At 40.4% G+C, this 14,423-nt stretch overlaps 1 protein-coding gene across 5 annotated transcripts in view; it reads left to right on the forward strand.

Annotated features, from left to right (window-relative positions):
* Nucleotides 1-13,497, forward strand: part of LOC107380247 (syntaxin-1A) — a 97,715-nt gene extending 84,218 nt beyond the window's left edge. The window contains exons 7-10 of one of the 5 annotated variants that reach the window (XM_015951400.3): nt 8,072-8,145; nt 8,231-8,365; nt 10,811-10,921; nt 13,281-13,497. In XM_015951400.3, the coding sequence (XP_015806886.1) occupies nt 8,072-8,145; nt 8,231-8,365; nt 10,811-10,921; nt 13,281-13,358 (398 nt within the window). In that variant the 3' untranslated portion in view covers nt 13,359-13,497. Of the gene's footprint in view, nt 1-8,071; nt 8,146-8,230; nt 8,366-9,734; nt 9,862-10,535; nt 10,922-12,161; nt 12,424-13,280 lie in introns of those variants that run through there. The other 4 variants (XM_015951401.3, XM_015951403.3, XM_070543550.1 and 1 more) reach the window with 4 other exon arrangements.
* Nucleotides 13,498-14,423: the final 926 nt, after the last annotated feature.

A 14,423-nucleotide genomic window follows, 5' to 3' on the forward strand; every position in this document is an offset into this window, starting at 1 on the left:
ATTGAATGCTAATTATCTGAGAAGGTAAAAAAAATCCTGTAGCAATGTCCTGCAAACTTTGCAAGCAAATGGAGAAGTCACCCAACTGTTTTGAGACAGTTTTTAATCTTTATTACAAAGGTTGTTTAACACTTTAAATTAATGCTGCATGTTCAAGTATTTAGCTGAGATTGGTTGTTTGATGCTTAAAAACAGCATGATTGTGTGGGAGGGAGTAGTGCACACACCGGGGTTCCAAAAATACATGATTTCACTTTTAAACAGGATATTGTTCCTTAACAATTCCAAACAAAGGATGTAGACGGAAACATTTTTATTCACCATTATGTATTCAGATGGTCTGAACAGGGCTAAACGTATTCTTGTGCAGTCTAATATTCAACATGAAAATAACACCAGTCAGAAATCATTTCTGTAACATTTACCAGGAAAAATAACGTCTGTGGTTTACAATCCCATAGACCAGGAGTCACAGTCACCATTCCAAGGACTAACATTGCGTACTGTGCCACAACATAAAAAAATAAAAAATGTATTTACTTAGTTTCCTGGGCATATTATTTTGAAAAGCTAATATAACTACTCAAATTCAGCATGCACAGCAAGTATTCGATGCTAATACATCCTGTGTGAACTATCTGTGGCCCACATGAGGATTTAAAAAGTGCACAGGAGCGGTAGACGCTGACAGTGTCTGATGGGGACCTGCAGGAAACACCAGGGTGGTAATGGAGCTGTACTCCGCCTGCAGATTCAGCATTCAATGCGAGGATATTAGTGCAAGTGTGGGAGACGACACTCATGAAGTAGGACAACTCAGCTGGGAAAAATAAAAACGAGCAAGGAGCAAATGTTAGCACAGCAGGAGGAAGCTGTCATACGAAGCGGTTTTAGATGTAAGATCCAGGGTAAAGCAAGGTGTTAGGATAGGTGTTGAAAGCTGTTAGGCTTCTTTTTCCTTCTTCTTCTTGGATATAAAAGAGAACAATGACAAAGATGACCTGAGAATAACTGATTAAATACAACAGCTGATGTGTCTTCAGGAGAAAACACTGTCTATATGCTGCTGAAACACATTTACAAGACAATGATACATGAAATTGGTAATAATTATTTTTCTGCATTTGTAGTTGTAAGAATTCTGTGTAAAAACACCAGAGGTGTGACCAAGTCACTGCTTTGCAAGTCACAAGTAACTCACAAGTCGTTCCAGTCAAGTCTCGAGTCAAGTCCAAATCAAAGACATCCAAGTCCAAGTCAAGTCCAAAGTCAATGATGTGGAAGTCCAAGTCAAGTCCAAGTCCTTAACTTTGAATTTTCAAGTCATAATCAAGTCATCTGTCCAACTTCAATTTGACAATGGTGATAAATAAATTCCAGAAATAAAGCTTCTTAAAGCTTAATTTATTTGCTCAAACAAGCAGAAAGTGCAACGGAAATAGGTTATAAACAAAGTGCTGCTGCATTTAGCAGAACAACATCAAACCCAGAACAAAGAATGAGTTATGATTTATATCCATGCCGTGCCACTTTTGTGCTAAAATATCAACTATGCTCAAGTCATCCTCATCAGTTCAACAGATGCAAGTTGATTCAAATCTTAAGTCACTGGCTTTCAAGTCTGAGTCAAGTCGTAAATCTTTATAGATTTTATCAAGTCAAGTCAGAAGTCATTAAAATGACTCGAGTCTGACTCAAGTCCAAGTCATGTGACTTGAGCCCACACCTCTGGAAAACACATCTAAATTGTACATTTGCATCGGTGACCTAAACAACTCTTCACCTAATTGTTAAATTGTAAACGACCCCCTTTTAGACAAGCTGATGCTTTTCATGCAGATTTCTTAATAGCAATACAGCACATTCAAATCATATACTCGGAGAGTCTTAGTTCTGCTGTAACTGCTGTTGCTGTTTATTTCATTTATTTATTTTTCTCATTTGTAAGACACTGGGTTGGTTGTGTTTCCTGTAATTTTATTTTGAAAAGCTACATGAGCTGTTCTGCCAGCCACACTCTTAATTGATGAATACAAGCCAGGTGTGAGGAACACACAGAACCTGGATGAAGTGCTGGCAAGCAGCTAGCTGAGAATGGACTTAGATTCAATTCATTGCCAAAGGAATAACTAATGAAAGGACTACAAGGAAGACAGATGGATTCCCTTTGTGTTTTAAGCAAAACAGCCAACGAGGTATTCATTTGTCTTTATTTTGTTGCACATTATTGTATATGTTTTAATTGTAATATCCTGTATAGTTAGTTTCACGGTTTAAGGGAGGTCTAAGGAAAGGAGGACAGAAGAGGTCCACAATGAAAGGACGTCCAATAAACCCGTAAAAGAAATCACTTTCGTCTGTGTTGCTTGGAGGGAATCACATCTGCCATAAATTCACTCTTATTAAATCGGCTGGAATTCAGTCACAAAACTCAAGAAATAACCCAGCATATAACTGGGTGAAATCTTACTTAACCAGCAATACGTACAGATAAATGATCACAGGTCAAGACTCAGAAATATAAATTGTGGAGTCCCTCAAGGTTCAGACTTAGGATCAATACTGTTTCTTCTATATATAAATGATATATGCAGGGTATCATCAAAACAAACATTCATCTTATTTGCTTATGACACTTAAATATTATGTTCAGGTAAAGATATACTGTTACTTGTGACAGAGATAACAGCAGAATTAGAAAAACTTAGACTGGTTTAACAAAAACAAATAATCTTTAAATATATCAAAACCAAAAATGATGCTGTATGGTAAACAAACTAAAGACACTGAAATCAGAATCAAAATGGACTACAATGAGATAGAAAAGGTAAATGAATATCAATTCCTGGGAGTGATATACTCACAGTATCAGCTGGAGATCTCATATAGCTACATTGTATACAAAAGATATTGGCAAAGAACACCACGGCCAATCGGCTCGAGGACCTCGCCAGAGTGGGGTTTGCTGGGAGAATCTACGCTCGGTTACGGGCTCAGAGTTGGAGGAGACTGTGCCCGTGCACGAACCTGGTGCTGCGGCCCCGCCGCAGACCCGGTTTGGCCTGGTCAATGCCAGGTCTGTGCTGAACAAAACTTTTATTCTTCAGGATTTTTTTAGTCAACATGACTTGAGTTTTCTGTGCATCTGTGAGTCCTGGATCCCGTTTGGTGACTCAAGCGCCCTGCTGGAGCTGGTACCACCTGGCTGCTCCTGTTTTAATTTCCCAAGATCACGGGGCAGAGGTGGTGGGCTGGTTGTTGTTTAAAAATCCAGCTTTCCTTGTAAACAGCTTACACCCACCTATGTCATTTTCTTCTTTTGAACTGTGCCTATTTGAACTGTGCATCTCCCCCCGCCTGCTCGTCGTGTTGATTTATCGCCCTCTAACTTCCTTAGTGATTTCTATGATCTTGTGGCAGACTGCATCCTAAAATATGACTGTCCTATTTTTTGGTGATTTTAACATCCATATCTGTTCTGACAATGTGCTTGCTAAAGGTTTTTTGAATTTGCTAGATTCATTTAATTTAACTCAATATTGTCCCCTACTCATGCCAGGGGTCACACCCTGGACCTGGTTCTCTCTTTTGGTCCCCCTGTCATGAACCTTGTGACTTTGCCTCCTGTGTTCTCTGACCACTCTCCTATACTCTGTGATGTTGCCCTGCCATGTCCTGTCCCTGTGTGTGAAGCTCCAGCTACTAGGTTCAGAGCCCTGGATGCAGAAGCTGTTGCAAAGTTTGTGGACTGTATGTCTGTAAGGTTAGAGACCTTTAACCCAGATACATCTAACATTGATCACTATTCACAATACTTTGATTTACTTTGTAATCAGGTCCTGGACGTGGTTGCCCCTCTCAAGCTTTGCAAGTCTAGGCCCAGGCGGGAGCCTTGGCTCTCTGATGTCACACGGGCTTGTCGGCGGGCGTGTAGATCCTCTGAGAGAAAGTGGAAAAAGGATGGCCTACAGGTCTCGCGTGAGTTGTTCAGAGCATCTCTGGTTGCTTATCAGGATGCTGTGAGGGCTACCAGAACTGCCCATTTTGCAGACATCATTGAAACAAACTCCAAGAATCCCAAGATTTTCTACAGAACACCATACTCTGTTCTGGTGTATCAGGAGCCTAGCTTCATGTCTCCTACAGCTGCTGAAAACTCTGAAGATTTTCACCAATTCTTTGTTCATAAAGTATCGGGCATTAGAGCAGCTATTTCTGGTACCTCTATTGACCCTGTTCCAGTTCCTCCATCACCACCCACCCTGAGCTCCCTCAATACTGTTTCTTATTCTGAGCTGAGTAAGCTTGTTGCAAGGCAGAAACCATCTGGCTCTCCACTTGACGTTCTGCCGCCTCGTCTCTGGAAGGCTGCCTTTCCGTGCCTTGGCCCATCACTTGGTCAGATTATCAATGGGAGCCTCAGCACAGGTGTGGTCCCAGCTGCTTTGAAAGCAGCAGTTGTTCGGCCGACCCTGAAGATACCTGGTGCTGATGTCTCTGTGATCAAAAATTACAGGCCTATCTCTATCCTGCCTTTTACTTCAAAACTGCTTGAGAAAGTCGTTAATCAGCAGCTGGTCTCACATTTAGCTGACTCTGATCTGTTTGAGGTTTTCCAATCAGGGTTCAGGTCTGGCCACAGCACAGAGTCGGCTCTACTGAGGGTCTTAAATGATTTCTATCTGTCACTAGATCTGACGGCAGCCTTTGACACAGTTGACCACGCGATTCTACTTGATCGCTTGGAATGATGGGTTGGGATCAAAGGGTCTGCTCTGGATTGGTTTAGATCGTATCTCCACAACAGGACATTCTGTGTTAAATTGGGTGAGGTTTTTTCTTCTTGGGAGGGGCTCCGCTGGGGGGTCCCGCAGGGATCGATCCTTGGTCCGCTTTTGTTTGCAATTTATCTGCTTCCTCTGGGGTCAATCTTTCGTAAACATGGCCTATCGTTCCATCTCTATGCTGACGATTGCCAGATTTACTCTGCATTGTGTCAGGAGAAAGGTCACTCTTTCCAGTCCTTTGTGTCCTGTCTTAACGAGGTAAAGTCTTGGTTAATGGCCAACTTTCTGCATCTGAATGAGGGAAAGACAGAGCTCATTGTTTTTCACCCCAATAGCAGGGCTGTGGGTTGTTATGTTGATCTTGGCCCTCTTTCTCCCTACTCAAAACCAGTTGTCACCAGTTTGGGGGTGAAAATTGACGCTGGACTTAAATTTGATGCTCACATCAACTCTGTGATCCAGTCCAGTTTCTTTCATCTGAGACGCCTTGCAAAAATCAAGCCTATGCTGTCAAGAGCCCACCTTGAGCGGGTACTCCATGCTTTTGTAATTTCTAGGCTTGATTACTGCAACTCTCTATATGCAGGGTTGTGTCAGTCATCACTGCGTCGCCTACAGGTTGTGCAGAACAGCGCAGCCAGGTTCCTGACTGGGACCAGGAAACGGGACCACATCAGTCCGGTTCTGGCCTTCCTGCACTGGCTTCCGGTTTGCTATCGTTCACACTTCAGACTCCTCGTCTTTGTTTACAATTTCTTCCAGGATGGAATTTGGCCCTCTTTTATGTTGATTTTATTTCCCTGTTTTCATTGGTCTCTCTTTCCCTTGTTTTTACCCATTTGTCTTCTACTACAATGTTTTACCCTTTTTTGTAACATTTTAATTGCTTTTATTTTCCATTTATTCATCATATTTAACTTTTCTCATGTACCATGTCCAGCGCCTTGGGCTTCCCGACAGGGTCGCGGAAGGCGCTTTATAAATAGAGCTTTGATTGATTGATTGATTGATTGATTGATTGATTGAACATTGCAATTATGAGAAAATGTAAATTCCTTCTGGACCACAAAGCTCTGCTAATCTTGTACTACGCATTTATTATTTCTCCCCTATCTTGGTTACTGCCATTGACATACATATATGGACAATGGGTTTCCATAGCATCCAATAATAAGTTTTTGTAATAAAATGGGAGGTGGCCACCACCGCCATTTTGACCGTGTCACAGGTTCCGTCAAGCCCAGACAATTCCATAAAAGGGAAGAGAGGTGGAGCTGAGGGTGGGGCTGTAAGGCTGGGATAAACTGACGACACCCGGCCGAACTAGCTACAAGCTAACCTGAAGCTAACCCAAAGCTATTGCGGAGGTGGGAGCTAAGCTAACAGAGGTAGCAACCTAGCTACAACCGGAGTTAACTGTGCACAACACCAGAGCTTCTGAAGCAGAGATACGCCGGGCTGACCGCTGGGTAAAACCGGGTGGAACATAGGTCTCCGAGACCTCCACAAGCCGGCAGCTGCTCAGCAGACAAGCGCCGCTGCGATCTGAGATGCGCAGAGCTGCCGCTGGGGAGAACCGGGTGGAAAGGTTTCCATCTCAGAGCTCCACAAGCCGTCAGCCCGTGCAGCAGTCAGGAGCCGCGATCAGACAGAGATGCGCTGAGCTGCGGGGAGGCGAGAACGGGTGGAAAACATTGGTCTCCCGAGAGCTCCATAAGCCGATAGTCGGAACCCAGCTCCACCAACATGTTATATTTCAACCCATTTTCTAAAGTGCAGCATTATGTTAAATGCACTGGGGTTTACCCTATTACATTTAAATTTCATGGTTAAACAGTACATGTTAAAATCTAAGCTCAGCTCGGCAGTGACCTAAAATACATAAATATAATTTTACTTACCGAAAAAATGAAGTGGAGACTCCTTGGACCCTCTAGTAGTGCAATTAATGCCACAGCAAGTCATTTTGTCCAACAATTGCACTAAAAATATCCAAAGAAGAATACACAAACACAGAGACTCAAAATCCCGGAGCAGTTTCCAAGCCAGACCGAGGCTCTACTGAGGCCTTTCCACGGAGCTAGCTCTGTGGTCACGTGGGTCTGATGCTCATTAATTATACAGAATTTTAGGCTTTTAATACACTTAAACAGAAGAGTGAGAAAAAAATTCATCCCCCTTCAGAGTTGTCATGAGTGTAAACTAGATCATTTAAACAAAAAACATGTTTTGGTACCAGGCTGTAAACATGTTTATTTCTGCTGTGAAATTGGTATTTTTAACATGGGAGTCAATGAGGATTTGCTCGCTTCTGACACCAGCCCCTAGCTGCTGAGGGTGGAACTGCAATTTTTGGTACTTCCGGGTTGAGACCACTTTCTGAGCCGCATTGTTGGGGCTTGGTTACTGCGCAAAGGTCTGGGATAATACCTACAGTACCCATTTGGAGGCAGTATTTAGACTTCAAATAAAAGCAATTAGAATTGTACATAACGTTGGTTTCACAGACCATAATAATACACTTTTCATAAAGTCTAAAATTTTAAAACTTGATGATCTAGTTAACCTAAAATCAGTGCTAATTTTGTACAAAGCAAGACAGAATCGGTTACCAATCAATATTCAACAGCTGTTTTTTGTGGATTTGCGGGGATCACATGATTTCAAGGTGTGTGCCTGCACAACCCTCAAAACTCACTGCATATCCAGAAGAGGTGTTAAGCTTTGGAATGGTTTAGATGACAACTTAAAGAGTGCTGCTAGTCTACTACTATTTAAAAGACGATGTAAGATGACTGTTATTGGGAAATATGTTGAGAATATGTGATGGAAAAGCTTCTTGGTTTTATTCTATGTGTTATATGAAAGAACAGTACAAAATATAAAATGAATAACAAAATATGCATGAAAGGTTAATTAACAAAACATTTACTGACAAAAAGTATAATATTGTAAATTGTATAATATTGTAATGTGGGGTAGGTGCACATAAGCTTCTATGCTTCAGCCTACTCCATTTGAGCATTGTTGTTGTGAATTTTGAAAGAATTCAACAAATGTAACTGCTCAATGAATGTGCTAAATAAAAAAGCTCAAATAGTTGTTAGAATCAAACTAATTAAAATAAACATGAGTAACAGAGATGAGCAGTTCGTTTTAATCGGCTCGAATGGGACATAAAGGAGGAGGAGGATAGCTATCAACACTGTTTTGTTACAGGCTTTATGTGATCTTTATACACCCCAGTCTGAAGAACCTGATAAGAAAATCCTTGTTCCTTTTAGCTGGCAGAAACACAACAAACGAGGAGCTGGAGAGCATGTTGGAGAGCGACAACCCAGCCATCTTTACCTCGGGGGTGAGCGATCCAACAAAGTCTGCAGAAATGTGCATTTTTTCATGCAGCCTTCTATCCTCTTATTTACTTTGTTGTGTCTTCTCAGATAATAATGGACAACATCACCCAGCAGGCCATGAATGAGATCGAGACGCGGCACAATGAGATCATCAAGCTGGAGAACAGCATCAGAGAGCTCCACGACATGTTCATGGACATGGCCATGCTGGTGGAGAGCCAGGTGAAAACACTGAACCTACCTCAGTCTCACATCAGCTGGAAGGTTTAGAGTTCAAAATCTATGAAATCTACATTTAAATAAACTAAAACTAAAATTATAACTCAGTATAATGCAGCAGGACTCTTCTGAAGCTCCATCTAAATAAAAAAGTCAAATATGAGTGTTTAGGTGAATACTATAGACACATCTCTTCACCACACGTAGAAGGAAGTCGATTTTTCTGCCCCTTAAATAATGTTATTATTAAATGTACTGTTTTTCCTCATTCACATGTAACAATCTATTGGCTCAAAGGAAATATTTTATTTTATATTTGCAAGCAAACAGCTTTTTTCAGTCTAAAGAGCACACTTTGTAATTTTTTATATTTAGTTGTTTTCTTTAGTTCTGCCAACCGGTGTAATGCTTTGTTCGTATATGCAATATTTATATGTAAAATTATATTTATTTATTTGTTAATTTATTTGTTAAATTATTTGTTAATTTATTTATTTGGATAGCCTACCTGTGGATTTTCACATTTACTTGATTACATTTTTAATTTATGTTCCATAATTTTTTTTCTGGCAACAGAAAAGTTTTTAATCAAACTTTTTAGCAAATTTTTAGAAGCGACTTTTTGTTACATTTCATATTTAAAATTATATTTTATTTGTTGTTTTATTCATTTTTTTATTACTGCATTTTTGCTAGTAATTTTATCATTTGCATTTTTTATTCAAACATACAACTTTTTAAATCAATTTAATGTCATTTCTAAAGAAGTTTGGATAAAAGCATCTTCGAAATCCATAAATATGAACAGATTATTTGTTTACAGGTCACATTGTTAAAAAGAAATCCAAAACAACCATCAGACTTTTACGATGTTTTACCAATAAACTGCAGTCATTTGTGCCATTTCACGAGCCTTTCTTCAGTTTTAAATGAATGATGCCCACTGAACACAGTTTGCAGATATTTAGCGTCTAATCCAGTGACGTAATCCCTCATATCCTTCCACACACATCGATAATCCTGGTGTGCAGAGTTGCTTCTTCTCTCCTCGGTGAAGTAGGGCGCTTCAGGTTAAACTGCAGGCTTGCTGCTGGCATCCAAGACTGTAGAAACGTGGGCTGAACCCCCCACAGAGATTCCCCTTAGCCTGAATTACTCTAAATAGACCTGAGAGTAAATGAAAGCATGAAAACTGAAATGCAAAGATGACACGGGAATTAGCTGCATAAGAAAACCTCCAGTTACAAAGAGAAAAATCTGTTTTGATATCAATCATTTAGGATCATTATGCGTAATTTAGGATTGAATTGATTTATGAGGGGTGGGTTTTGGATTATTCTTGAATGTATTTTGTAATCTGACTCTTTTTCAGCTTTGCTCTCTCTGTCCCTTCTCTCTTTGTTTTCTCCTGTTTCATTTTTGCAACGCCTCACAAATCTGTCACCATCCCAATGACTCTAAGCTCTAAAGAACAGAGAAAGCTGCTATTCTAATGCCACAAGGTAATTTTCATGAATTTATTAAGACTTTTTGCTTTGACCAATCTTTATCATGCATGCATGAAATTCCCATGTTCCTGTAGAAATCCTAAATGTGCAAAACTGAGGGCGTTATTGTTCCTTAATTCTGTTTTTATATTCTTTAACTCACATTTGATGCTTTCGTTTCTTGATGTTTAACTCTAGCTAAAAACATAAGATGTTAAGCATTAAACTTATAAATATATATGGATTTTTATTAGAGCCTTACCCACCTCCTTCATTATTAACCTGCCCCTCCCACCTGGGGAGGTGCCAGAGGTACCAAGCTTTGAACATTTTAAACTACCATGATTTCTGGGTTATTAAAAGTCTGGGTGAAGATTACCAACATCAAACCCTCCTGCTGCAGAAAGAAGACCTGTGTCTCGTTTACGCTGCACAGATGCTTGACATGTCCAAACTGGGGTAGCCAGATGGAAACGTGTGTGTAAGCAGCTTTACACACTTAGCTTTGGGTGTAATTAAGCCCCGTTTTACAGATGTAGACACTTTCTTATCAAAGTAACGTTTTAGTGCTCATGCTGTTTCTGTGCAGTAGGGAGGGGAGCGTAACCTTTTGCTACATGTTTGGGAATCACAGAGCTGAGTGTGTGAAGTATACCAGCAAGTCTTGTGTTTCTGTTTCTGTGCAGGGCGGGCTGGTGGATAACATCGAGCGTGGTGTTGTGGAGGCCCAGGAGTATGTGGAGGGAGCAAAGGAGCGCATCCCAAAATGCAAAAGGTCAAAAAAGACCAGCAGACGGGTGACAATTATCTTTTTTTGTCTCCTTGTTGCTCCTCCCCCTTTATTCCTCTCCTCTCTTCTATCTATATCCAATCCTCCTGCTCCTGCCCACACATCTGGCTCCTTCTTTCTTCTCTCTATCTGTTCTTCTCCCACACCTCCTCTGTAACTAACCTCTCCTAGGGGGAGATGATAGATCGCATAGAGTACAATGTGGAGCACTCAGTAGACTACGTGGAGAGGGCAGTATCAGACACTAAGAAGGCGGTTAAATACCAGAGTAAAGCCCGGAGGGTGAGTGGCAGAGACAAGAGTGCATGCACAAAGTGAAGTGGAGTTGTTGTCTGTGAGCACGCTTACCTGTCGTGTGATTTACTTTGGAGTGTTTGTGAGTGATTGTAAATAGCCCCATTGTTGTGGCTGAGTTTAACTCTGGTGGTACTTTTGCGCCCAGCTGGGTGGAGATCAAAAATAAACTTTGGATTTGTCAGCAGTTTTGATCTCATCTCTATTCTCCAGCTGTTCATATGATGGAAAACAGACTGAAAACTATAAATATGTAGCAGTTTATGTATTTTAACCAGACTGAATCTGAGATAAAAGGTCAGTCAGCTTTAACCTCAATGCGGTTTGTTTTTGTGAAATCCACTGTATTCAAACAGTGTGGTTCCATTTCTTCACACCTGCAGGCTGTTCAGTGAAATCTAAGTGGAACATTTAATTGATAAAAAACTAAAACCAGTTTTAAGTGTTTACTTAATATTATAATAAAATAAAACTGGTAGATCTGATATTCATGATTACGTTGTTTTCTGATTATATAAAACCAGGATCAGATCTCTGATCGGGTTAACGTCAGTAAAGAACACTTCTGCCCCCTGCTGGTTAATATTTATATTGGCGCTCCAGCAGACCGTCACAAAACCTCATTCATTCAGACCTGTCTATATCTTCCTTTCCTTATTCCACCCTTTGTTCTTTAGCTCTCTCCATTTCTATTCCCTTTTTTTCTCTCCCTAATTCACTTATTTTCTCCTTCCTTCCTTCATTCTTCTCATCTCCCCCTCTTCCTTTACCTTCTCTCCTTTTGCCATTCTTTGTTCCTTAATTCAGTTCATCCATTTGGCTTCCTTTTCTCCCCTTTTCTGCCCTTCCTTATTTCCTTCTTTCTTCTTTTCATTTTCTTTCACTCCTTTCTGCCATTCTCTCACCCTCCCTTCCTTTACCCCTTTCTCCCTTTGTTTCCCATTTCCTTCCACTCCTTCCTTCTTCTACTCGCTTCTTCCAACTTTCCTCCATTGATTTTTTTCCTCTCTCCCCTCTTTCTCTTCCCTCCTTCCTCCCCTTCCCCATCCCTCTCTGACTCATCTTTTGAGACTTTAAACTCCTTGTTCTCCCATTCCTTTTTTTCTTTCCTTTTTTCGTTTCACCTCCTCTATTTTCTACTTCCATTTTTTCCTTCATTTATTGCTTCATTACTTCTTTCTTTCCTCTGACTCAGTCTCACCCTTTTCTCTCCCTGTTCTCCCTCCAGAAGTTGATCCTGGTAGGAGGTTGTGTAGCATTCTGTCTGACCGTCCTCATTGTGTCCCTCTCAGTGGGACTCAGTTAGGACCCTGATGTCTCCTCTCAGGACCAACAGGAACTGTGTGATGGGCAGTAGCGTCCAATGTGCATACAAAGTTTTAACTGAGCACCCAGGATGTGTTCAACTTTAGAATATAGTTTTAAATTCTTAAATGATCAAGAACTTCAGGAAACGGTGTTACTGTTCTTTGTCTGGTTCTGCGTTTCTTTTTTATGTAATGTTTTGTCTTGTGCATGTTGTACGTTGCATGTCCTCTCACTGAAGAAACGTGGTCGTTTTTAAGCTCTTTGTAAAAAAAAATTGCCTGACAAGATTTTTGCAGAACTTTATTGAATTTGTTGCTTTTACCTGTTTTTACCACTAGAGGAAGGCAAAATGAATGTTTTCTTGGGAAACGACAATGAATCATGTCAGAGGCAGAGGGAGTTCTATATCATGAAACCTAATGATAAAAACAAATTTAATAGAATCTAATCAAACAAGTTGGATGCAAATGTTCACTTCTGAATTAGGATGAAAACCATAAGTATAAAAACTGTTATAACCTGCATTTGTTGTAAAAGTGTACAGCTTGGTTGTAAATTTATTTGTTTTAGCAACTCATTTGTAAAAAAAAATCTATAGAAATGGGTCTATTTTTAAGTCCTCTGAGTTCTCTCTGCCTCTTTTATTAAATTTTTTTTATATAGTAGAAGGCTGGAGCACTCAGGTTAATGTAAAGACGCCTTTGTTGAAATTTGAACTTTGAACCGAGTGCTCCAGCCTTCTACTTCAGTTGTTGGTCCTAGCTGTTGAGAACCGGTGCTCAGTTTGATGAAGCGCAGAGTGCCTGTTTACTCCTATTTTCATTTACATCTGCTGGTGTGAAATGAACAAAATGCAGAAACAGAAATGTTAAAAAATTGCTTGAGCAAAAACATCTAGTCACACTCGAGCTTCTTCAAAACTGCATTTTGTTCTGAAAATTAACCAAATGTCTTTTCTGATGTGTTCTTTTTTCCCCTCTGATCTGCTGCGTGGGATGCTTCTTTTATGTTTGTTTGTTTTTTGTTTTTTGCCCTGCAGAAGAAAATTATGATCATAATATGCTGTGTGATTCTGGGAATTGTCATTGCTTCCATAGTTGGAGGAACTCTGGCTTAAACTTCTACAGTCACGCAGCCACACACACACACACACACACACACACACACACACATACACGCGCACACACTTGTATTTACATTTTTTTGTGGACCTCCATTGGCTTCCATTCATTTTAGTGACTCCACTATGCCTATGCCTATACCCTAACCCTACCATAACCAATGGGGTTCTATTCCTAACCGTTACCTGAACCAATCTGACCTAAAGGTTTATTCATACCATGCCTCTAAAACCAAGTTTCAGGATGCTCAGCATTGTGTGGACCAGTTAAAGTCTAAATTTGTCCACTTAAACATATAAAGACACACACACATACACACACACACAGACACACACACACACACTTTCAGTTTCCCATTTAAATAAATGCAATCCTAGAACATGTTTAGCACAAGATGCGCCGCCTAATGTCCGACGCATCGTCTAACACACCCTGTACAGGGCCAGAGGTGTTCTCGCATGAGTTGCTATTTTGTAAACGTGTGGTGCTGCAAATCGTTCCTCTGAGTGTTGTCAAGAACATGATGTTTTTTTGTTTAGTTTTGTTTTCTGAATGGGAAAGTTACAAACCAATGTGTAATGCTATACTGAAACATTCCAACTGGCAGAAATGGCACTGATTTGTTTGTAATGTCTGTTTTTGTGTCAAACAGACAGTGACAGGTCACTCATCTGCAGTGTTTTTACAGCCGTGTTATTTGATTTTTTTGGTTGTGATTTAGTTTTGTATTCATAACCTGATTTCAGACGCCCTGCATGGTTTTAGTGGTGTTTTGTATTCAGATGCAAAAAGGAAAACAACAAAAGAAAAGCAAAAACAAGCATAGCTGTACTGATGTTGGTGTCGAATCATCTAACTGCCAAACTTGTTTTCTCCTATGTTTTATTTATCTTTCACTAGATAACTGCAGCCGTTGTTTACTTCTGGTTTCACCTTTAAAACAGCATGTTTCACTTCATTTCCAGTGTTGAGTGCAGGCGCGCAGTTAGGGTGGGGGACGGGGGGGATCTGTCCCCCCCAGATTCAGATGAACCTCAATCCGTCCCCCGCACTAAGGCCAG

This window comes from Nothobranchius furzeri, chromosome 13, assembly GCF_043380555.1.
Source record: "Nothobranchius furzeri strain GRZ-AD chromosome 13, NfurGRZ-RIMD1, whole genome shotgun sequence".
Classification (NCBI taxonomy): Eukaryota; Metazoa; Chordata; class Actinopteri; order Cyprinodontiformes; family Nothobranchiidae; genus Nothobranchius; species Nothobranchius furzeri.